At 48.7% G+C, this 24,903-nt stretch overlaps 2 protein-coding genes across 2 annotated transcripts in view; one reads left to right on the top strand and one right to left on the bottom strand.

Moving 5' to 3' along the window:
• Window positions 1–13,978, top strand: part of ATP13A5 (ATPase 13A5) — a 56,031-nt gene extending 42,053 nt beyond the window's left edge. The window contains exons 22-30 of the mRNA XM_077826167.1: window positions 551–593; window positions 2,679–2,788; window positions 3,113–3,209; window positions 4,532–4,604; window positions 5,674–5,848; window positions 7,044–7,246; window positions 8,870–8,958; window positions 10,988–11,068; window positions 13,778–13,978. Coding sequence (XP_077682293.1) covers window positions 551–593; window positions 2,679–2,788; window positions 3,113–3,209; window positions 4,532–4,604; window positions 5,674–5,848; window positions 7,044–7,246; window positions 8,870–8,958; window positions 10,988–11,068; window positions 13,778–13,978 — 1,072 coding nt within the window. The remainder of the gene's footprint in view (window positions 1–550; window positions 594–2,678; window positions 2,789–3,112; window positions 3,210–4,531; window positions 4,605–5,673; window positions 5,849–7,043; window positions 7,247–8,869; window positions 8,959–10,987; window positions 11,069–13,777) is intronic.
• A 3,037-nt stretch (window positions 13,979–17,015) lies between these two features.
• Window positions 17,016–24,903, bottom strand: PLAAT1 (phospholipase A and acyltransferase 1). The gene is made up of 3 exons (XM_077827046.1): window positions 24,765–24,903; window positions 18,418–18,686; window positions 17,016–17,117 (listed from the first exon to the last, which is right to left on the bottom strand). The coding sequence occupies exons 1-3, from the start codon at window positions 24,901–24,903 to the stop codon at window positions 17,016–17,018; spliced, it is 510 nt and encodes a 169-aa protein (XP_077683172.1).

A 24,903-nucleotide genomic window follows, 5' to 3' on the forward strand; every position in this document is an offset into this window, starting at 1 on the left:
TTGTCTGTGAAGAATTGGCTGGTCACATGGTGATGGGTCTGCCTCTTTCCAGCCGCACTCAATGATAAAACTATGGTATAGTGTAACTGGACTTTCAGAAAGCCTTTGACAAAGTCCCTCAGCAAAGGCTCTTAAGCAAACTAAGCAGTCATGGGATAAGAGGGAAGGTCCTCTCATGGAGCAGTAACCAGCTAAAACATAGGAACCAAAGGGTCGGAACAAATGGTCAGTTTGGAGATAGGCAAATAGCGGGACCCCCCAAGGAGCTGTACTGAGATCTGTGCTGTTTGACATATGCATAAACGATTTGGGAAAGTTAAAATGTAGGCAAGTTAAAAACAGAACACAAAATTGGAGTAAGTACCATATGAAAACAGCCACCTCTAACCCAACCAACACACTCTCCTGCAGTAGAGCAGTAGGTGAAGTGTAGTCAGTCACCTCTTCATTCTGATGTGACATATTTGAAGATCCTAAATGAGTGTATGAGAGAGTATGTTGAATGATAAAACAAAGTTCACCTATTAATTTTTTTCTTTGTCCCTCTCAGTTACTATGTAGGTATGTGCGGAGATGGAGCCAATGATTGCGGGGTATGTAGAAACAAAAATCCCTCATTCTCCTGAAATGGTGTCCTTCCTTTTGTCTTTCTGCCAAGTGCCATGAAAAGAATAGCTTAATCTACTGCCATGAAACATTCTAACAGCACTGTCCAAATGAGGTTGTCAGAACATACAATATATCCTTCAATGTGTCCCTTTTAGAAACATTCTTTTATGGAATTCTTCATGTAAATGTAAATCCAACTAGAGTTATTCAGTATGATGAAAAACATTGGATAGGAATGTTCCTTTCTTATATTTTTACAGTGTAATCTTCTGGGATGCATGGTGGAATAGCCTAGTCATTAACTATAAATAGGGCCCTATCAAATTCATGGTCCATTTTGGTCAATTTCACGATCATAGAATTTTAAAAATTGTAAATTTCATGGTTTCAGATAAATATGAAATGTCACAGTATTGTAACGGTGGGAATCCCGACCCAAAACGGGGTCCTGGGGGGGATCGCAAGGCTCTTGTAGGGGGATCACAGTGTTGCCACCCTTACTTCTGTGCTGCTGCCTTCAGAGCTTGGCAGCCGGAGGGCGGCTGCTGGCCAGGCACCCAGCCCTGAAGGCAGCACCCCGCCAGCAGCCGCGCAGAGGTAAGGGTGGCAACACCGTACCGGGCCACCCGCATTCCTGCGCTGCTGCTGGCAGCCGCACTGCCTTCAGAGCTGGACTTCCGGCGGATAGCCTCAGGGCTTCCTGCAGCTGGGGGAGGTTCCTGGAGTGGCATCGGGAGCGGCCCCTGCGGAGGAAAGGGAAGTCCTGGCCCTCTGCAGCCCGTCCGGGACTAGCAGCTGTAGCCCAGCACGCAGTAGGAGCCCCTGGCTGGGGTGCCCCCAGCCCTGACCCTCCCCAGCTCCAGGCCCAGCGCTTGGGAGTTAAAGGGGCCTTGGGCTGGCTGTGTGTGTATGGGGGGGGGTGTGACCACAGCGCCACCCTGACCACGGGGCCCTGGGTGGTCACCCGCTCACCCACCTGTAAGGCCAGCCCTGCCCCAGTCCAAAGTGACGACCCCCCACAAACCAGGCCACCCTCACTTCTGCGCGGCTGCTGGCGGGGGTACTACCTTCGGCGCTGGGCTCCCCGCCAGCAGCCGCTATTCCCCAGTCACCCAACTCTGTGAAATCTGGTCTCCCTTGCATTAGCCAGATTTCACCGGGGAGATCAGATTTCACAGCCCAGGACGTGTTTTTCACAGCCGCGAATTTGGTAGGGCTCTAACTATGAAATATGTTAACTGGCTTTACACAGCTTGGCTCACAAATCACTCACATATTCTAAGGGTACTGAACAGGAAGTCTGAAGGTATTAATAAATTCAAGGGAGTTCACAGACAGTAAAAAAAAATGAGTAGGGGACGGGAGGGGTTGATCTAAGAGAAAAGATTAGATATAACACCTTGGCCAAGAGGCTACTTAAGCCAGATCTACACTACAGATCTGTGTCACTATAACTATGTCGCTCAGAGGTGTGAAAAATCCACACCCCTGAGTGACGTAGTTATATTGACCTAACCCCCCGAACAGACGGGGCTATGTCAACGGGAGAGCTACCGCCTCTCAGGGAGGTGGAGTAACTATGCCAACGGAAGCAGCTCTCCTGTTGGCATAGAATCATAGAACTGGAAGGGGCCTCGAGAGTCCCCTGCACTCAAGGCAGGACTAAGTATTAGCGAGACCATCCCTGACAGGTGTAGCGTAGCATAGTAGCGGCTTCACCCCTGCAGCTGCGCCACTCCAGCACTGTATGTGAAGACAAGCCCTAAGAAGGGAGGTAACAGCCTACAGATTTTGGAAGGGTGTAAACAAAGCAGGCAAGGAATTAGGGTTCAAACGGATACAAATAGGAATCATGGGATGAAAAGAAGGAAGGGAAGGAAAAACCTCCTGACAATGAGGTTACACTAGACTTTGGAATAGAGGCTGATCAGTTGGTCAGGACATTTGGAACAAGACTGGACAAAACACCAGAAAACATACAGGACATACTGTGAGGAGCAAGTTCACGTGCGCAGGGTGATGGACCCTGTAGTAATGCCTTGTCCTGCTCATACCCTGGTGTATTTCAGGCTTTGAAAATGGCCCACGCTGGGATATCATTGTCAGAGCAGGAGGCGTCGGTGGCTTCGCCTTTCACCTCGCAAACCCCCAACGTAGAGTGTGTGCCCAAGCTGATCAGGTAAAGCAATCTCACCATGGGCTTTCTGCTCTAGTATGTTATTTACACACTGCTATTTCAAAGCACTGCGTCAGGATTGTTCCCTATGCAACTTCTGTTATCTGTAGTCACACAACAGTCACCACCTACCCTGAAACCTTTAGTGTAAAATCAGGAGTACACTCACATATAAATATCCAAAATGGGTCCTGAAAAAACAAAGTAAATTTCCTCGTAACACCGTGAACTAAAATTCAAACAAACTGAGCTGCTTTTCTTAGGCAGAGTCCTATAGCTCTTAAAATTGCTTGTTCTATAGTCACCATAGAATTTTTTTCCTAACAGGGAAGGTCGTGCTGCTTTGGTTGCTTCTTTTGCTGTGTTTAAGTACCTGACCCTGTACGGCCTGACTCAGTTTATTGGCACTGCTCTGCTTTACTGGGTATGTGTCTAAAACCAATCTCTCATCAATGAGCTGTGTCTTTCTCCAGATTGTAATCCTTATTAACAGCCCATAGCTAGGAAGAAAAATTCTGCATTGCTCCAAAGGATTGTCAAGGTGTTACGAGCTGGGTAACAAATTGTGGAACTCAGTCACATTTACTGTTAGGGGCAACAGAATGAGTCCTGTGAAAACGGGCCGGTTCCCCCAGAAGAGAGGGAAAACACCAGAGTAGTTAGGAGTACTCACCAGCTGGAAGAGAAGGAGACACAGCAAGCAGGACCGGTAACAAAATGGCTCCTTTAGGGGTACAGCTGCCTCACTTTCCAAATTTAAAGGGCCAGTCCCCACAAAGGAATGCTGGGGAAAGCTCTTATGTGAGAGAAGATACGGAAGATGCTGTAGGAGGAAGGGGTTTCTTCTGTGTGTCATTGCTTGAGCACAAGACTATTATTATTATTATGTAGGAGAAATACTGAAATCCTTGTGCAAGTTCTACTCCTGCTGAATTATGCATGTGCTTCCTTTTGCACAGGTACCATAGTGTCAAGGAGCTCAGTGGGGCCCCTCACGTATGTAAAGTGAAGCACATGAATGTTTGCAGAGTTGGTGCCTTAGTAAACACAGTAACATCAGACGCTGGTGATGTCACAGGTAGAGCAGACAAGCACAGCCGGCAAAGATCGTTCATGTGCAAGCACAGAAACGGCAGGAGATTGCTGTTGCAGTATTTAAATCTGTGCATAGCTAGTGTATTGCTATTTAAAAAAATCAACTCTGCAGGACTTACTGATTAAATAAAATAACTAATCTGTTTTCATATCAGAATAGCTGAAACCAGGTACTAAGTCTTAACCCTATATACACGGCCACCAGCTTTGGTTTAACAGCTTCGTCTGAGTTCCCCTCACATTGGACAATGGCAGGCCTGGCAGCACGGCCACTCCCACTGAAGTTACTGCCAATTGTATGTGCTTTGGGCAGGGCTGAAATTGGCCCCGTCATTTGTGTCAGTTCATGGAACTCTGTACAGGGTCAGCTCCTTAGCTGGTGTACACTGGCACTGACTTCAGTGGGGCTGTGCTGTGGAGCTGGTCCATCAGACTGACTGGGCTGGGCCTTTCGACTTGAGAGTACTGGGAGTGGCATTATGTAGCTCTGAAGTCATATTAAATATTATGCTTTCATAGAGACAGGACAAAGATAAACTGGTCTGGGCTGATACTCAACTGATGGGTACCATGGAAATGTGTATCACAATGAAATAACCTGCTATCCTGGGAACCTTGGATGGGCTTTTTTTCTTTCTTTCTTTCTTTCAGCAACTACAGATCTTTGGGAGCTACCAGTACCTTATGCAAGATGTTGTCATCACCCTTCTGGTTTGCTTAACAAGTAAGCAGCTCAGCACAGGGTGTGCTTAAGTCTTTGTGTGTGTAAACAATCGACTTCGCTTTCTTTTAGAAATCTAAAAAGCGAGCCACATTCTGCTGATGCTTACACCATAACCACTGACTTCAGTGGGGCTACCTGGGTGGAACTGAGAGCAGGGTTTTGCCCAGAACCTTTTGGCCCAGAACCCACAACCACAGTTCTCCTGTCCAGAGTATTCAGCATTCAGACACCTATGGCAGCTGGAAGAGGAAGGGTGGGCTGATGATTAAGACACTAGGCTGGAACTCTGATGAGCTGGGGTCAAGTCCTAGCTCTGCCATAGCCTCTCTGTGTGACCTTGAGTAAATCACTCTGTACCTCAGTGCCCTATCTGTTAGTGGAGACAATAATGCACCATTTCGCCTACTGTTTGCATACCTTGCCTATTAGATCATAAGCTCTTTGTGCAGGGGCTGGCTCTTATTGTGTATCCATCACATAGCACTGCAGGGCCTGATCTTGGCTGAGGCCACTGGGCGCTATGGGAAAACAAGTAATTCATAATCATACAGGCTGAGGCTGTCAGACCAGGCCCATGGAAACACAGTGCAGGACCTATAGAGACCCTTTGAGAGGGCAACAACCCATAGCACCGAGGTGTGATGTTTTCTGTGGCAATGTTCAGACTCCGGTGCTAATTTTGAATGACAATGGGCCAAGGGCCAATAGGACTAAACCCACTGGCTCCCAGCAGGTACTTAAGCAGCAGTGTCAGAGGGCCAGGACATGGGAGTGAGCAGGTGGTGGTGAAGTAACATGCATTGCTTTGCTGTTCAGTGGGGTGCAGTTTATCTGTTGAAGGGCTGGAGGGCAGGATGTAGCCGCAGAAGCAGTCATGGCAGGGCGAATAAGGCCACAGCTTTCCCATTTATACTGGACAAACCTTGCAGTCTTCACACGTGGGCAAGTCAGTGTGCCGTACATGCAGAGGGCTTTCGCCTCAGGCTCGGACTGGTCATGCACCCAACCCAGCAGTGGAGTAGCCAGGGCTGCATTGTCTCTGAGAGGAAATGTGTGTTCTCTTTTTCAGTGAGTTTGACCCAGGCCTACCCGAAGCTGGCCCCTTACAGACCTCCAGGGCAGCTCATCTCTCCTCCTTTGCTGCTCTCAGTCATTCTCCATACGGGCATTACTACAGTCATGCTGGTCTGTGGCTTCCTTTTTGTGAAGCAGCAGCCTTGGTACTCAGAGATGGCCAACCACAGGTAACTCCTCTGCTTCCCATTTCTAATCCCAGTCTTGCAAAATCCTGCTGCCAGCCGAGACAGCATGCTGAAATACAAGACAGTACTGCAGCATTTGGGGGCACTGGGCACTCACCAGGACTTCTCCATCCTTCAGCTAGTCACACTCCACATCCCATGCACACTGTAGAGTCGGCTGTGGAGTGGCTACCTGCGGCCTGGCATGGGGAACAGGTCCAGAAGCCACTTTCTTCCTCTCATCTATTCATCTCCTTTCTTCTATGAACTTGTTCCTTTCTGCAGCATGCAGCAGAATGGAGCGTCTAGCCCAAAGTGAGAATATTGCTATTAGCCTTATGCACGTAGTCAACAGTGAATAGCCAGGACCGTGAAGCCAGCTGGTGCTAATGCAAGAAAAAAAGATAAATGGACCCAAACCTCAGTTTCATGTTGTCAACAAACAAATCCACTTCTTGCTCTCTGCTTCCCTCCATGCTGCCCTCTCCTGGTATCCTGTTGTGAGATGGCTTCTCCTGGGAGCATAAGACGACCTTGGGTTTGAGTCTCCCTTCTCTTTCATTAGTGTAATTTGATTAACTTTAGGGGGGAGACTGTTGTAACAGAGTGGGGAATCAGGCTCCTTCTCTGTGTGTTTAGTTTAAAATCTCTCTCCAAATCCAGGAGCCCTTTATATCCTGTCATCATGGAGAAATGCACATTCAGGGCAGAAAATATGGCAAGGGTTTGCAGTGGGAACTTTCCCGGATTAACAGGGCTATGACTGGGCCCCTTTATTGCTGATGATGTTCTGTACTTTAATGGTTGAACACTTGCCAATGAATGTGGAGGCTGCTAGGATGCCAGTTACCATCGCTGCCCCCAGAGCACAGGCGTTAATCAGGTGGAGCAGGGAGGTTAGGCCTTTTTGAAACAGAATTAAACATAGCTTTTATTCTGGTGTGTGACACCAGGACATTACAGTGATGGGCGCAGTAGAAACACAGAGTGGATAAATTATGATAGAGAAAGCTGCTTTATTCTAGCCAGCCACAGCTTAGCAAGTGCCTCATAAATACTGAGGAGTCCTTGTGGCACCTTAGAGACTAACAAATTTATTTTTATAACGAACAAGGACTCCTCGTTGTTTTTGCTGATACAGACTAACATGGCTACCTCTCTGAAACCTGTCCTCATAAATACTGGTGATTCTTTGCAGAGAGTGCCCTCCAGCAAACCACTCCCTGTCTTCTGTCAGCACCATTCTAAATAGGAATGGAACTGCAAATGCCACAGATGTCCCCAGCAGCGTTCTAAGCTACGAAGACACCACTCTATGGCCACTAACTTCAATCAACTGCATAATTCTAGCATTTGTCTTTTCCAAGGGAAAGCCATTCAGGAAACCCATCTATACTAACTGTAAGTATAACTGCATTAATATGTGCTTTCCAGATATTTACTCAACACGGACAAACAGTTTGCTAAGAGTAATGCTTTGATTTACCTCCACCTTTTGTGATTTATCTGGACTTGAACCCATGACCAGCATAGCAAGCTGTTATTGATGGAAGACAGCTGCCATTTCACCAGCTGGAGGCCAGACTCAGCCAAAGCCCCAAGTATAGGCTTTTTCCCCAAGGTTAATTTTTATACCAGCATGACCCGAGAAAGGTGAACTGGCCATATTTGGGAAGTGGGCATTTAGAGAGCGACACAGCAATTAATGCCAGAACTGTTTGTTAAAATTTGAAGACAGATAACAAAAAGGGGGAAATTTATTTGCTGAAATTCCATAAACAAGATCTCCTTGTGATCTTTAAGGTACCCAGCTCTGTCCGGCATACGTTCTGTGGGACAGGAGCAGAAAAGTCTGTGATAAAGGCACAAAATTCGATCACTTTCATTTGAGTTCTGCAGAGTGATTGAACGACCCCCTAGTAGCTCTTGATTAACAGATAGCTCCTTTCTGTCTGCAGCTGTGTGCTTAGAGAAGCAAGAGGAAAGCTTTGCTCAGCCACAGGAGGGTTAATTCCAGTGTATACTTTAGACTGGAGTAGGCCCCAAGGTGTTCTGTAGAGCAGCAGTCGGTGGGTAGCTGCCAGATTTCAAGTTCCCAAGCCGAGTCTGGTGAAGAGTCTTCTTCTATGCTGACAAACAGGCACAAATGCTCTTAATGGGAGCTGCCTTTTGGCAAATGTTACAGTGCTCCTGCAAGGTGCTGCTGTCATCCAGCTTCCTCACCTCTCCTACGTGCTTCACTCTGCTCTGGAGGGTGTCACAGAGCAGTTTGCTCGCCATGGCCCATTCATCCTTGGCTGCTTTACCAAGGCAATGACCAAGGCTGCCTCTTGGTGTCAGCTGTGACAGCATTTTTTGTGATGTGGATACCTGGCCACATGGAATTGCTCTGCAACCAGCAGCTCCTTGCACTTGAGTAGGCAGAATGGCAACAGCTTTCATACATAGAGGGTATGGGCAGGATACATATTAGCAACCTGGAAGCGTAAGGCTCTGTGTCTGATTAGCAAGTCCCTGAGCCATCCGGCCCTTACTTCAGGGAATACTTTCACCCAGGTAACACAACACCACTGAGGATCATGTGCTCCCATAGTCCATGTGTGGAGTTCACCCTCTCCTCACTGGTTATGCATATGGATCAGAGCATACATCGGGAATAAGACCACCTGTCATTTGAGACCATGTTATCCTGGTGAGAAGCTTGTGTCTCCACAGGGTGGCTTTTAGTTTACACTGGTTGAATTAGTTAAAGCCTGCATTTGGCAAATCGCCCAGGCAGTAACACCAATGTGCAGTTTTAGTGACAGAATGGTGTGGAGTCTCATTCTTGTTTCAGTTCTGCAGCTCCCTTTGTTTGTTGGTAGAATTGGGAAGTTTTGCTAAACAAGGAGATGTGCTGCATAGCAATTCTGCAACACGTCACAGGAGCTGCAAGCCCTTTATAAATAATAACCCAGTCCAGTAGCAGGGGTTTTTCTGGTTACCAAAACACTTCACAGTGCCACAACGCTCTTGTTCCCCCAGACATATTTTCAGTCCTGCTGCTCATCCAGCTTGGAATTTGCCTTTTCCTCCTCTTTGTTGACATCAGTGCTGTATACAAGGGAATGCTGGTAAGTGGAACTGAAGTTGCATGTCCTTTTCACCCTCTCTGCATTTTGATCAATTACAGAATCACAGAAATGTAGGGCTGGATGGGACCCCTTCTCTGACGCAGGACCATGTAAATCTAGACCAGCCCTGACAGGTGTTTGCCCAACCTGTTGTTAATAACCTCCAGTGAAGGGGATTTCACAACCTCCCTTGGAAGCCTAGTCCAGAGTTTCACTGCCCTTAGTGTTAGAAAGCTTTTGCTAATATTGAGCCTAAATCTCCCCTGCTGCAGATTAAGCCAATTGTTTCTTCTCCCACCTTCAGTGGACATGGAGAATAATTGATCACCGTCCTTTATAACAGCCCCTAAGATATCTGAAGACTCATCAGGTCCCCCTCCCAGTCTGCTTTTCTCAAGACTAACCATGCCCCATTTTTTAATCTTTCCTCATAGGTCCAGTTTTCTAAAACTTTTTATCATTTTTCTTGCTCTCTTCTGGACTCTCTCCAATTTATCCACATCTTACCTAAAGTGCCGTGTCCAGAACTGGACACACTACTCCAGCTGAGGCCTCGCCAGTGACTAGTGGAGCGGGACAATTGCCTTCCGTGTATTACATATGATAGTCCTATTAACACCCCCCCGAATATTAGCCTTTTTGCAACTGCATTACCTGGTCGGCTCATATTCTGTTTGTGACCCACCAGAACATCCAGAACCTTTTCAGCAGTACTGTCCCTTAGCCAGTTATTCCCCGTGCTGTAGTTTTGTATTTTATTTTTCCTTCCTGAGCACAGTACTTTGCACTTGACTTTATTGAATTTCATCTTGTTGAATTCAGACCAATTCTCCAGTTTGTGAAGGTCATCTTGAATTCTAATCCTGTCCTCCAAAGTACTTGCAACCCCTCCTTCTACAAATTTTATAAGCACTCTCTCACTCCACTGTTCAAGTCATTAATGAAAATATTGAATAGTTCCAGACCCAGAATTGAGCTTGGCAGGACTCCACTACCTACACCCTCCCAGTGTGACAGCAAACCAGTGATAACTACTCTTGGAGCAGAATCCTTCAGCCAGTTGTGCACCCACCTTTGCACAAGCAATGCAGAGTGTGATCCATGAATCTGATGGTATTACAGATTTATTGACAGATTTGGCCATGCTCCTGCTCTGATAGAAAAACTCCACATTGTTAAATGGACATTTTGTCCATGGAGTGACTGCAGGGCAGGGCTCCGATTGGTGTACTCACAACCAGGTAGCAAAATGATAGAAACCACCAGGCCTGTATTCTACATGGGATATTCCTGGGCAGGGAGTCCTAACTACTCCCCTGCCAGCACCCATCCTTCAGGTGTGATGCTACCATTGGCTAACTTTCCTCCGTGTCTATATAGCAGAAACTTCTGTGGAAAGGTATCCGTGTTTAATGCACTCATCCTTAGAATACAGGTGCATGGTGCAGAGAGCTGCTTTCTGCCTTATCCCCAAACAAGGACAGCCTGAACATTGGGGAGGAACTTCCCCCAATCTCACTGGAAAGGCATGCCATAGCGGGAGGGAGTACTGGGTATGCCACTGGTCCTGACAACTCCTTTCCAAGCACAGACGAGGAAGAGAATGGAGCCTTCTTTACACAGTTAGTGGGCACTTCATCCTTCCTTTTCCCCCCCACCCCACCCCATGATCTTAAATAGGGTTTCATTAATGTTCAGTGCTGAAGCAATAACTGCCTTGTCTGTCACTAAACCCATTTCAAGCAGCTGCTTCAGAAACATTTAGGTCATTTGCACCCTAGGAAAGCAAAAGAAGAGGATCCGTGTTTTAACATGACTTAATCCGTTCAGGGATCTCTGAGAAGATAAGGAGTACTTGTGGCACCTTAGAGACTAACCAATTTAGAAGATAAGATGGCACTAAGATTTCTTTAACTTTAGTGCTGATCCATGTAAAAATAAAACTAGTTGGTCTTACAGACTGTTAGAAATCCATGAGAATCTTAAAACCACATTCAAAATCAAATGACTTGCATTTCTTTTCCAACAGCTTCTCTGCACTCCAACGATCTGGAGGGTTTACATCTTAATCATGCTGTTTGTCACATTTTGTGTATCGGTCTTTGTGGAGGTGAGTGTTTTAGTTTACCCATTTTCCTGAGGACCATGAAGTCTAGCGGAAGTGCTGAGTTCTTCCTGTTCAAATACGACGGGGGGATAGCTGGCATGGTGGAGGTACTGCTGAAGAGGATCCGGTGGAACACAGAATGAACGTGTGCCCACAATGTGATGCAGCTGCAGAAAGGGCTAATATCACTCTGGGGTGTAGAAATAGGAGCACAGGCGCCGACTCCGTGGGTGCTCTGGGGCTGGAGCACCCAAGGGGAAAAAATAATGGTGGATGCTGGGCAGCCACTGGCCAATCAGCTGTTCGGCAGCAGGCGGGAGGCGCTGGGGGGAGGGGGCAGAAAGAGGCGGAATGAGAGTGGAGTGCGCTCAGGAGAGGGGGCAGAGCAGGGGCAGGGCTTCAGGGGAGGGAAGAGGCGGAGCAAGGGTGGGGCCTTGGGGAAGGGGCAGAGTGGGGGCGGGGCCTCGGGGGTGGAGCACCCACCCTGAAAGAAGAAAGTCGGCACCTCTGAAGAGGAGCGGTGTATGTATGACATAGAAGGCAATTATCCTGCTCTGCTCAGCACTGGTGAGGCCGCAGCTGGAATCCTGTGTGCAGTTCTGGGCACCACACCTTACAAAAGATGTGGACAAACTGGAGTGAGTCCAGAGAAGAGCAACTGTCAGGCTCTGAATTCTAGGCAGTCAGGCCTGGCGGTTGGAGCGGCGGTCTAGAACAGCAGTAAGGGCCAAAGCTGGACTGAGAGTCAAGAGAGGCTGAGAGCAGCAGTACCTGGGGATGCTGGTACCTGGGGATGCACCGTGGGTCAGAACTAGGCTCAGAGTCCATAGACAAGCCAAATCAGGATTGTAGTCACAATCTGGAAGCAGACCGAAGGTCAGAGCTGGGTTGGAGTCGGTCCAAGGGCCTGGGTGTCAGGAACTGGTCAGGAACAGGGCTGGAGCAAGGTCAGAATAGGGCACAGACAAGACTGAAGAGGGCTGGAACAAGGCTCGGGCAAGGGTGGGGCAGGAACAGGGTCAGGATCTAGGGTGGGCTATAAGCACTGGGTTCTGTAAAACCCCGAGGCAGCAGGAGAGTTCGTAGCCGAGTAATGCTGCTGTTGCACAGACTAACTTGTGGCTCTGGCGATGAGAGTGAAATACGTGTGCCCGGGGTTATCTGATCCAGGCCCTGCCCCAGGATAGACTGCTGCAGCACACCTGAGAGATGAGACACTGCAGGTTCTGCTGGAGGGGTGAGTCATTGTAGTACTGAGCATCTGGGGTGGGGAATGGGTGGGCAGAAGCCTGCCCACATCTAAATGACCCCCCAGCCAAAGGGGAGGAGCTACTGAACCCAGAGCTCAAATAATTCCAGGGACAACATATGTCCCCCGGGACGGGAGTCAGGGTCACAGAGTCAAAAGCAGGGATCCAGAGGGGCACACTGAGCAGAGACCCCTGAACACCGTCCACTGCTCCTCAAAGGCGTCCAGGGAGCCAGTGGACGTGGCCCAGAGGAACTCTGCCCAGAGACGTGACCTAAGGGAGGATCAGAAATAGGCCCCACAGTCACAGAACACCTCCCTGTCCAACTTCTCCTCCTGGTATGGGGGACAGCTGCCTTGACCAGCAGCAAGAGAAGGTTGATGAGGAGGTCTCGTGACTTCGTGGGGCCATAGATGGGGTTTCAGAAGTGCCGCCAGAACCTGAGGAGGAGATTCTGGAGGAGCTGGAAAAGGGGCTGCAACTTGGCACACTCGAGGTAGATATGCGCCAGGGTCTCCCTCTTGCCGCAGAAGTGTCAGGTGTTGGATAGCAGGGTGAACTGCACCAGGTACACACCTGTGCTCCCGGCTCCTTGAATGAGCTAGATGAGTCATTCTAGCTAAGTGAGCAGCCCCGGTCTGGCTGCGGGTTTGCCTCACAGCAACAAAATGATAAAAGGTTTAGAAAACATGGCCTCTGAGGACAAGTTCAAGAAACCGGGCATGTTTGTTCCTGAGAAAAACACCCTGAGAGGGGGACCTGCTGACAGTCTTCAAATATGCGAAGGTCTGTTCTAAAGAGAATGGTGATCAATCGCTCTCCATGTCCACTGAAGGCAGGACAAGCAGTAACAGCTTAGTCTGCAGCCAGGGAGATTTAAGTTAAGTATTATGAAACTCTTTCTAACTCTCAGGGGAGTTCAGCTCTGGGACAGGCTTCTGAGGGAGGTTGTGGAATCCCCGTCATGGGAGGTGCTTAAGAACTGGCTGGACAAACCCCTGTCAGGGATGGTCCAGGTTTACTTGGTCCTGCCACAGTGCAGGGGGCTGGGCTCGATGACCTCTTGAGGTCCCTTCCAGCCCAACATTTTCTATGATTCTTCTTTCCCTTTCAGCTGCAACATTATCTTCCTTTAAAACTACGTACCCTAAACACGTCTAATGCAAGTAACCTGATAAATAAACCAAACCCCATTTCTGCACACCTTGGTGTGCGGACTACACTGCTCCTTCTCACTTGTATTCCCTTTGGAAGCATGAGACTGAACCTATCTGGAAGCCTGGAAGAGTTTGGGGTGAACATGAGTGTGGGATCAGGCCCTGGCTAGGCAATATTCCTGTGTGTGAGGGCAGAATTTTACCCACGCTGCTTTAGTAGTAGGGGAATGGCAGGTGTAGGCTTCCTCCACTCACTTCAGAGCTTTAAGGGGAGCCAGTATTAGCAGCTCTATTTCACTTCACAGGATGTCGTCCTGCAAAACAGACATCTCTGGCTGCTGATTAAGAAATGCTTTCGATTCCGGTCTCACAGCCAGTATCGGAAGTGGCAGAGGAAGCTGGAGAAGGATCCAAAGTGGCCTCCTTTGAAGAGAAAAGACTTTGCAGAAAACAGCAAGAATGAAGTCTACATCAACCCAATCTATGAACATGACAAAGAGAACTAGAAGCCAAAGATGACAACTTTTCCTCGTTTATATTGAACCTAGAATATTTTCAGTTTCATTGGTAAAAGTTTCAGGGGGGTTTGTGTAAACACACGAACCCAAAGTCATTGGAGAGATGCAGGCAGTGTCTCTTACAGCTGTACCCTTGACAGGAATTATTTTATGGCAAATTACCATTTTCTATGAAGCTTTATTGACTGTTTGAGCACTTTTTCTGTCCAATTACAAATATGCTGAAGAAGATTAGAGTTTTGCAAACTCCCTGTAAAACAATGAGCATCTGATTCTCCGCTGTTGCTGCCAGGCTAGTCAATGTACTCTACTAAGACTCTTGTGTAAGCTGCCAAACTACAATTACAAAAAAAATAGAGTTGATTTTTCCTGGGGTTTTGCTTTTGAAGTTCTTTGGGAGAATTTCAAGCTGCAGGTTTGGGGGTCATGTTTCTTTGATCCCTGCATAGCACTTCATGAATTTGGGTGGTGTATTGGGACTGCGTGACTTTTCTGGGCATGGGGAAAGACGTGTATGTAAATTTGCAAAATCCAGCCCAATATGGAAACCTAAAGACCAAATGGCAAAGATGTGTTGTTCAGAGAGAAAATTTCTTCCCTACCTGAAGGAGCTAAAGATGCGACAGGTGACGTACGTAATCCCCACAAAGCCTGATGTTATCCCCACCCAGACCCCCACATCATCCCCATCCAGAGCTGCATCCTCCAGTTCTTGCACAGGTACTGGCTGCAGAAATGGGACCAATGAGGAGTAGCCTACTGTAATGCAGCGGATGAAGGCCTAACACACTGAAAATTTTCCTCTAGGGGCTGGGCTGGGGGTGGGCATAGTCACGCACAGTTATATTTATACTAAAGAGAACGAGACACATTCTCCATTCACATCCCTCACAACTTTTCAACAGTGCAACCCCAGTGACTTCAGTGTGGAGTGGGGTAAATTTGATTTATAAGGCTTAGGCCTGGCTAGGGAAGATCAAGTTTTAGTCATCTCTCAATCTAACCGCAAAAACCTATCCATTGTAATGGGAATTTGCAGGCAGAACCAGAGAGAAAACACCTGTTACTTCGCTGCCCAGAGTCTGATTTTCCCTGGCTCAGACTCATATGGCTGAACCATGTATACATACTGCACCAAATTCAGCCCTCATGTAACAATCATGTCTCTCCACTGAGTTCAAGGGATTAAATGAGGGGAATTAGTGCAAAGTCTGGTCCTCTTTGTTTTCACACCCACCTTGCTGAGGGTGAAAGTTGAACAGTGCAGTTCAGGGCTCAGACATCATCCATGCATGAGAGGCTGAGGGCCTACAGACCTTGGTTAAATGCAGCTCCTTTACTCGGAAAGTGTTTACCCGTCCAATAACATCTGCCGAGAAATGGCCCTTGGCTACACAACACACGCTCAGATTTATTTTCAGATTTATTATAATAGGAAGTAGGTGTTTGTTTGTTTTTTGCTGTATTTAATATCCAGTTTAGTTTAAGAAGAAAGGGAAACACTAGACAATAGTGCACTACAATATACACCCAGACGTCAGACTCAGTCCCCCAGACACGGAAACAAGCGTCAATAAAAAAGCTCTGATTCACGTAGGGACGTGTTCAACAGCAGACAACTCTGCAGTAAGTACCCTGAGCCGGACCTGGGGTTGGCCTGCGCACGACTGCAGTCCATGGAGTGGCACAGCGTGACAGCCAGCATTGGAGTTAGTATCTTGTTTTCAGGCTTCAAAGAACAGTTCCAAACCAATGGGCCAGTTACACCAGCTGCTAGCCAGTGAGAACGCTGCTAAATCACTCAAGCACAAAACCAGAGTCATTACAAAAAATCCAGGTGTCACCCACATGGGACTGGAAGGTGAACCGATGCTAACAGAATCTGCAATACACGCAACTTGCTTTCTTTGGCACATTCCCCACACCACTTCAGGAATGCTGTATCTACCCTCCAACCAGCAGAAGGAAACGCCCAAGAACTGAATTTAAACATGGGCTCAAGCTCAGTTTCTGGCTGAGGCTCTGGGGGGTGAACAGCTCCAGACCAAGCACTGGTTTTGCAGGATTTAGAGTTATTTTCCCCATCGTGGCTCACGGCAGGTCCAAGCCCCAGGGGTCACTAAGGAACCCAGAGAGGTAGGGTTCAATGCTAGCAGGTACCTGCTATAGCAGCCCGTCTGAGCACGGGCAGTCTAGAAAAATAGTGGGGGCTGGGCAGGAGCGCAGAGTAGCCAGAAAATGCTGCGGTCGCGTTCTTGGTTCTGCCCCCACTTGGTGGTCTGAGAGTGAGCTAGACCGGTCCAGAGGAACAGCACGCAGGAATCATTTCACAGGTGGGAAACAGGTCTGTTTCTTAAAGCAAAAGAGCATCTCATCCAAGACAAAACACTCATTTAAAAATAAAAAGGGACCCTTCTCTCCCTCTTCAAGAGAAGGGACCTGCTCCTGCATCCCATCTCCTGTGGCCTGGAGAGCAGCTGTGGGTTCCAGCATCGCAAGTGCAGCATACGCCCTGGTGCACAATGCCACACCACACAGCACACACCACCAATCTAAGCAGTTGAGATTTTCCACTTGTAAAACCCACCGGTCGTGGGATGGGGAAAAGGCCCCTCAGAATATTTGTAAGTTTCATTAATATTCTTTTTAAAAACACATAAAAACATTTCTCCAAACAGGTAAAAAAAATATAAATTATTCACTGAAAAAACCCAGCAAGTCAAGTCTATAAAAACACTGTCAGCAGCAATTGTGTATAAAGCTCTTTTGTTGGCTCACGGGCCCAGTCACCAGCAAAACAGCACCAATGAGGATGAATTTGCCAGGGAGTCAACTGAGGCTAGCAAGAAAATCATCATCTGCAATTGAATACAAGTTGCTATGACAAAAAGTACAGCTAGTGACCTTGGCAACAGTGACGTCCTTGGCAACGAGTGTCTATTGTAGCTTTATCCGTGGACTGAGCTGGTTCCATTCCAATCTGGAATCCAACCATCACATGCTGTCAGTTTACCATGGTATGTGGTTAATAATGCCGCTCCCTGGATTTGTTCTGGAAAAAGCCCAACAATGAGACGGCACCCGCAGCAGCTGTTACAAACCCAATGGCACTGATTGCTCTGTTAGCCTGCAAAGGAAACACAAAACTGCCTGACGACATCACGAACGTTGGGTTTTTCACACTTGAACCATCTCTCGTGATGAACACAGTGGATACAAGAGACGCATGCACGAGACAGAGCAGAGCCAGCCGAATGCTGATCTCACAGTACACTGGCTTCCTGCCTGTGGAATTCAGGGACTTCCAAGTAACTACTGATTTATGCAAGCGTGAGATCAGAATCAGGCCCAGGACTCATGTCAGGAGGTCACTCACCTTTGAGCAAAGCAATGTCTGCTCTGCACTCAGTCCACAGACAGTACATGGGGTCAAACGCTGCTCTCAGTTATGCCACTGTGAATCTGGAGTGAATTCCATTGACTTCCTGGTTATCAGAATCTGGTCCTCAGCTTCTCGTCCTGGGCCTGATCCAAAGCCCACTGAAGTCAGTGGGGGTCGTGGTCAGGCGGCATATCGCTCGCCCTTGTGGCCAGAGGCAGGACGGGTTTAAGAAGCACATTTTCAGTTGAGTGTGCAGGGGTTTCTCTGCACAGCACGATAGCAGCGTCCCCAATGCAAAGCCAGTAGAGGCCACGGGGTTTAAATCTCCCCCAACAAAACACACCCAGAATTCACCACAACAGGTTTAAATTGCTGGGACTTCCATATACCAGGTTTGTTCTTGACAAAACCTGCAGTTAACAAAACTCACCCAAGTCCACGCGGGTTTCTCTGCATCAGGGAGAAAGGACCAAATTCTGCGTGAGCTCCACACTGAGAAAACGTCCCCCCTTGCTTTGGGAACTTGTGGAAGCCACCCCCGCAGCCCCCTGGACAAGGTGGATGGACAAGGGCATGCTGCTGGACAAGGGCATGCTGGGATCACAGCTGGAGAGCAGCTGCTACCCCTGGGATAATGCAGCTTTGAACAGAGAGGAGCCTCACTCGCTGCAAACAGGGGGGGTTCAGCCAGAGGAAGTGGGACTCCTTAGCAAGCTGTGCGGCTGGGCAAGTCCTGCAATCAAGGCAGAGCAGCCGGCCAAGCCAGGCAAGGCTCAGCAGCTCTGAGTTTGCAGCATGCACTGCGTCCCACCCACCAGCCCTTCCCCTCGGAGGGAGGACCTTGCTGCAAACTGAGCAAGAAAAGCCCTAGGTGATGGCCTCTTTGCACAGAGCTTGCTGCAGGGCTGGTCAAGCTGGTGCCGTGTGGACATGGTGCAGATCCTGCGGGACACCCGGGAGGAGAGGGGAGTAGCGCGCCCCGTGCAGGAGACAGCAGCCTGTCTGCCCCATACTTAACGCAGCTGCATGCCCACGGCACCCCTACCTGCTCGGAGACCCCCTCCCCATAGCGCAGCAGCGTCACAAAGTGCTCGCAGTTGTTGCCGAGGAGGTCGTAGGACACCTCCTGGCCGATGAGGAACTCCGAGCGCCGGATGATCTCCTCCACGGGCAGCGGGGTGTAGGCGTCGTCGTACTTGTTGTTGATTCTGTACGTGTCGCTCCCCACCACGTCCTTCAGGAGCTGCATCTTCACCAGGGCCTTCCTACTGAACACAGACTTGGCACTCACCAGCGACGACGCGGCCCCTTCCTCTGGGAAAGGCAGAGACAAGGCTGAGCCAGCTGGCAGGAGTGCAGGACAGCCACAGCACCAGCCGCCCCGCTGGCCATGCTCGGCTCACTCAGGGGTACTTCCCCTGGGGCCAAGGGGGGGAACCCAGAGCCTGCCCTGGGGTGGCTGCCTTGCGGGGCGGGGGGAAATGAGACCAGAATCTGGCCCCTCGCGACCAACTGGTAGTCAGTCCTTCTCCGAGTCGAACGATAATGACAGAAAGGGGCTGCCCCTAGGGGGAAGGGGTGGGAGAAGGGGCCATCCTCCTCTCGACCCTCATGCACTGTGGAGGGCAGTCCTAGTCTTCCTCTCACCTGAGCACAAGGACTGCATGAGCCACCCAGAGAAAGGGACACAGGCAGGGCTTGATTTGTGCCCCGGCACCTCTGGGCCTGGCAGTTCAGAGCCCTGGCACCTCCGGGCTTACCACATCAGTTATGGATAAGGCTATGATTTAGTCACAGGTATTTTTAGTAGAAGTCATGGACGGGTCACGAGCAATAAACAAAAATTCACAGCCCATGACCTGTCCACGACTTGTATTATAAACAACCCTGACTAAATCCTAGGTGCTCTGGGGGGTGGGGGAGCAGCACGGGTCGGGGGGCTGCCCCAGGCCCCATTGCTGCTGCTCCGGGGCAGGGCCAGACTAGGGTTATGAGGGGTCTACAGCTAATGGGAGGGAAGGGCCTAAGTATGAATTACGTATTGCAAAAACAAGTATGAAGTCATCAAACATTTATCTACGTACATATTTACATACTATTTATTTACGACAAATTAACAAGTTTATTCTACTCTCACTACACTCAATTCTTCAAACAAACAATTTTTCCCCCTAGCTTTAGCTGTGGCAAAGTCACGAATGATGTCATCATAATCCAAAGACCTGACGATTTCATTCTCAGTGCTCAAGAGGGACAAAACACTGAGAGCTCTCGAGTCATGGTGGATCGAGGACATTTCTGACCCTTGTGAGAAGAGATGGAACAATCTCCACTACAGCTAGTGATCATTAGTGACAAATACAGCCGTAAGGCAGTTTCAACATTCGGGAACCATTCAATCACATTGGGCTCAGTGATAACTCGGTACATCCAAATAGATTTGCTTTCGTCATCTTTTCTCTCTCTCTCTGAGAGTGATGTGATGTGAATTCAACAAACTGGAGAAACTCTTTAGTAAAATCTACTGGGACATTGTCTGGGAACTTCTGACACAGACGTTTGATACCTTCACTGACTTCAGAACTTGAAATGTTAGGCGAAAAATGTGTCCGTACACTAAAGGTTTTGTCAATATTTTCATAAGCCTCGGTCCAATATTCTAATGAACTCTTCAGTTTGTTGATGATTGTGATGAAGGTATTAACTCTGGAGGCCTCCTTGTCACTGAATGAGTGGGCAGTTACATTGTCACATGTCTTCTGTCTTTTCCGGCATTTGGCTGACTTATACTCATGATTACCAGTCCTTGCAGCCCCCTGAATTTCATACTCATCAAAACTATCCCGCAATTGTTGAAGAACAGTTCCAAGACTCCTCATTAGATTTACAGCAATGGAAAGGTCAATCCGAGCACTTTGCAAGCTTAGACTGCACCTGCTGAATGGCTGAAGTGTATCATTCCAGACCTCACACAAAATAACAGTTTCCAAAGTGTGCATTGCATCACTCAGGATCTTCGCATCTTTTCTTGTTGCTGATTTTTGAGATTCATCATCCCTGATGCTCTTTAGTGCTTCAAGGATGTTGGGGTATCCCAGAACAGCTGCAGGCTCAGCTTCAGTGCTGGCATTCCACCATGTCCCTGAGAATGATTTCGGCACTGGGCATCCCTTTGGTAGCGAATCGCTAAGAATCGTCCAATGACTGGTTGATGCAGAGAAAAAACTGTAAAATTCTTGGACAAATCCAAAAAACGAAACTGCTTCAATACAACAATCCATGGCAGACTGGCCAGCAAGGGTGAGCGAGTGGGCAGCACCTGGCATGTAACCAACCAAAGCATTGCGCCCTTTTAGCTTTGCCTGCCTCCCTGAATATTTGCCACTCATACTGCTTGTATTGTCATTGCTTTGGTCACGACAAAGGCTGATGTCAATCCCATTTTCGGTGAGGAAATCGAATAGGTATGAGGCAAGTTTCTCCCCTGTGTGGCTGATGATGTTTATGAAGGTCTCGAAATGCTCAGCTGCTCCACTAGGTAGCACATAATGCAAGAGGACAGTCAGCTGATACACGAGACACATCCATCTGTTGAGTCATGTGATGTTTCACTCCATATTCTTTATGAAAATATGCTTATGATATGAATATGACATAACTGAGATGTACTTTATGCAAGATGGGTCTTGTAAGATCATTGGAAAGTTTATAATTTACTGAATGAGATTATCCAATTTGTATGCCTGTATCATTTCTATATCTGAAGTTAGGAATATTGACTACGCATCTGTATTTCAACTATGCTACTTTGGGTGACGCCCACTGCTAACACCTCCGGTACAACAGTAGAAAAGCCAGACAGGGTGATGACCCATCAGCAAGGACAATGGGCTGTGAAAAGCTTGGCCTTCCTGTGAACGCTGCATACTGCCATTGACTCATGGACACTGCGATACTACAGGGTCAGGTGGTCTTGTCACCTGATACTAAAACATTACCTGGGACTTCTTGTAACTTCCCACTGGAAGGGAAGGGGAGTCAAGTTTGGGAAACAAAGTATTTCCGCCTTATGTAAATCCAATTTAAGGGTGGGGAGGAAGGCAAACAGGACTCCTCCTCTCCATGGCCTGTCTGCCCAAGAAGAAAGACTGCAAAAGCCGCCTGAAGGGAAGGCACGGGAGAGTCCAGACTGAGATAGGGTCCAGTCTGAAAAAGAATATAACTGGAACTCTGAACCACAGAAACTTTGCAACCTGCCTAAAATAACATTTAGGGTGAGAATGTACATTTTGTAACCTGTTTCTTAAGTATATTGAGCTTGGCTTGCATATTTTGCTTTATTTGATCAGTAATCTGCTTTGTTCTGTCTGTCATCTCTTATATTCACTTAAAATTCACCTTTTGCAGTTAATAAAATTTGTTTTGTTTTATTAATATAACCCCGTTTATGTAATTTCTAACTGGGGGGGAAAGAAGTTGTGTGTATCTCCCTCCACATTGAGGGAGGGGGTGAATTTCATAAAACCTTTGGGTTTGTACCCCTTAAAGGAAGTGTGCACCAGAGTGTTGGGGCAAGCCCCTAAGGCTGAATCATTCCAGAGCGGATCCCTGTCTCTCTGTGCAGCTGGGTGTGGCCCTGCCTGTGTGCTTGGCAGGAAGAGGCCTGTGAGCCGAGCCCAGCAAGGCCAGGTAAAGGGGACCCAGGCCGGCAGAAGAAGCTGACTCAGTGGCATCCCAGCACATCCGGTGACTCCACAAAGGGCTCAAACCTGTCATATGTCGATGGACATTGAAAAAAAAATCCCACACAGAATCATAGAATATCAGGGTTGGAAGGGACCTCGGAGGTCATCTAGTCCAACCCCCTGCACATGTGCAGAATTCATGTCGCCCACAGATTTCTTTGCTTCCCTGTCAGAAGTCAGATGATTTAGTTGGGCATTAGGTCCTGCTTTGAGCAGGGGGTTGGACTAGATGACCTCCTGAGGTCCCTTCCAATCCTGATATTCAATGATTCTATTCTATGATTCTATGAAGGTCTCTCAGGTCCAGGGTGAAATTGAGAGCGACCCCAAGCAGGACCAATCCCCAATTTTTGCCCCAGATCCCTAAATGGCCCCCTCAAGGACTGAACTCACAACCCCGGGTTTAGCAGGCCAATGCTCAAACCCCTGAGCTATCCCTCCCCCCCACCAAACTTTGATCTCATCTACAATGGCTGAGAGCGTCGTCTTTCCCAGCAGTGCAATGAATTAATCACAAATAGCCTTTGATAGATATGATGTACGGCCTTTTCCACAATCTGCATGTTCATTGATGTGCTGAGCTAAGAAAGGGTGGAACTTAGGGATTAGCTCTAGAACACAAGGTAATTGCCATTGTGTTTCGATCCAACAGTCTCATCTGAGCCTCGGAATGGCAGACCATGTTCAGCAAGAAAAACTATGGTTTCAACTACGTGTCTGAGAATGTTCTTCCAAAAACTGGTTTTCCATTTGGGTATCAATTCTGCCACTAACTTTCTTTGGGGTATGGTAGCTGCTAACGGACAATGTATGCTGCTCACTCATTGCATGACTGGTAACGTATGCAGTGTTCTTCCAATCCCTGAAGCCTTCGCAGAACGTTCCTCACTTTTTGGTATCAGAAAACAGGTGGCAATAAAAACACTTCACTTTCTTCTGAGAAGGCAAATAGATGAGCCATTCTCGCTTGCCAGTCTGTTTGTTAGGCTTCCCATAGTCAAACATTGGTTTGGTCAGATAATGATTCTGATTGGTGTAGTCTCGCGTTGTCAATGAAAAGTCAGCAGCTAGAATGTGGCATTTCTGTGGGCCCGTCTCAGTCCAGTGTGCCATGAGCTCTTGAGAAGTGGTGTCCCACTTGCCTGGATCGCTGGAGAAGGATGTGTTTGTATTACGATCACTAGGAAAGTCTTCGGGGGGGGGGGGGGCGGGGATAAGACTTCAGCCAGAGAAGTCACAGAAGTCAAGCTGCTCCTTTTCATCAGGGGCAGGCCTGGCAGGTTCACTTGGGCTGGTATTCGCCTGGACTTCCCCGCCACCAGACTTAGTAGGAGGAAAAAACATTAGGAGAGAAGGAGTTCCTTCCAGCACTGCGTCTTGTCTCTGCCGTCTTTCTTCGGCCTCCTTCCATTTCTGCCGTCCTCCTTTCCTCCGCATGGTTTCTGTTGGCCAGTGTAGGCCTACTGTGTACAAAGTTCAGTCTGGCTTGGGCCCACAAACACTTCCTTAGCCCACAAAGACAAAATCACAACCACCATCCATTGAATTCACAATCTGGATGAATTCATTTGTACAAAGCAATATCTAAAGAGACAAAAAATATCTGAGGGCCCCGCTACTAGATGTTACTTCAATATGGAAAGGAGGGCTACAGTAGGGCCTAAAAATAGAGGGCCTAAGGCTACAGCCTTATTAGCCTATGGGTTAATCCGACCCTGCTTGGGGGTGGGGGGTGACGCAGGGCCCTACCGCTGCTGCCCGGGGAGTGGTCCGGGGCTCCTCCACTGCTCCAGAGCAGTGTCCGGGACCAGCTGCCTGTGGCCGCCCAAGCATCGGGAGGTGCAGCTGGCCCCGGGGCCGCCACACCGGCTGCTGCAGAAATCACAGAGGTTCCAGACAGTCCCAGAATCTGTGACCTCCGTGAAAGACTCGCAGCCCTTAGTTCTGAATAAAAAAATGGCTTGAGCCCCGGTACCTCTTGCATTACAAATTAAGCCCTGGACACGTGGTCCCTTGGCACCAGCCAGCGGCTCTGGAGAGACCCTCTCAAGGGGGACTGGGAGCCCGGCCATGCCCCGGCTGCTGAGAGCATGCTGAGGCACAGCGCCTCCCGCAGGGCAGCTCTGCTCTACCCCCACCATGGGACAGCGCCTGTAGGGCAGTGAGTCCCAGGACGGCCACTCCCACCGTCCAGACCCCACTGACCCAGGTAACTGAGCAGCTACACCCCGTTCACAGCCTGGGGCACAGCCATTCACCCAGCATCTCAGGGCCCCATTGTGAATGTCACCGGAGTCCCCACGCCCCAGGAAGCGTTACGGTTTTAAAGAGGTGACGTTAAGTGACGTGCCTGAGGTCACCCAGCGGCCAGTACCAGAACTAGGAACATCCGTTACACTGACCACTGAGCCCCACTTCCTGCCCCCAGTCCCATCTGTATCACAGTCCTGTACAAGACTCCCAAAGCCACCCGCTATTCCCAACTCACAGCCCTTTCCGAGGGACAGACCAGGCCAGGACTGCCAGAGCGCGCACCCTCTGCCCCTTTTATCCGAGAGCCGCGGCATTCACCCTGCATGCGCACAGCCGCTCTGGCTGGCCGGGAACGGCTCCTCCCCCCAATGAATCAACATGGGGCAGCTCTTACCGACAGGCGCCACATTGATGATGTACCCATCCCCCAGATACAGAGCCCAGTGCTGATAAGCCGGCCGGAAAATCTCGATCAGGTCCCCGGGCTGGGGGTTGCCCAGATACGCCAGACTGAAGCTGTCATTAGCCGCCAT

Source organism: Eretmochelys imbricata, chromosome 9, assembly GCF_965152235.1.
Source record: "Eretmochelys imbricata isolate rEreImb1 chromosome 9, rEreImb1.hap1, whole genome shotgun sequence".
NCBI classification, from domain to species: Eukaryota; Metazoa; Chordata; order Testudines; family Cheloniidae; genus Eretmochelys; species Eretmochelys imbricata.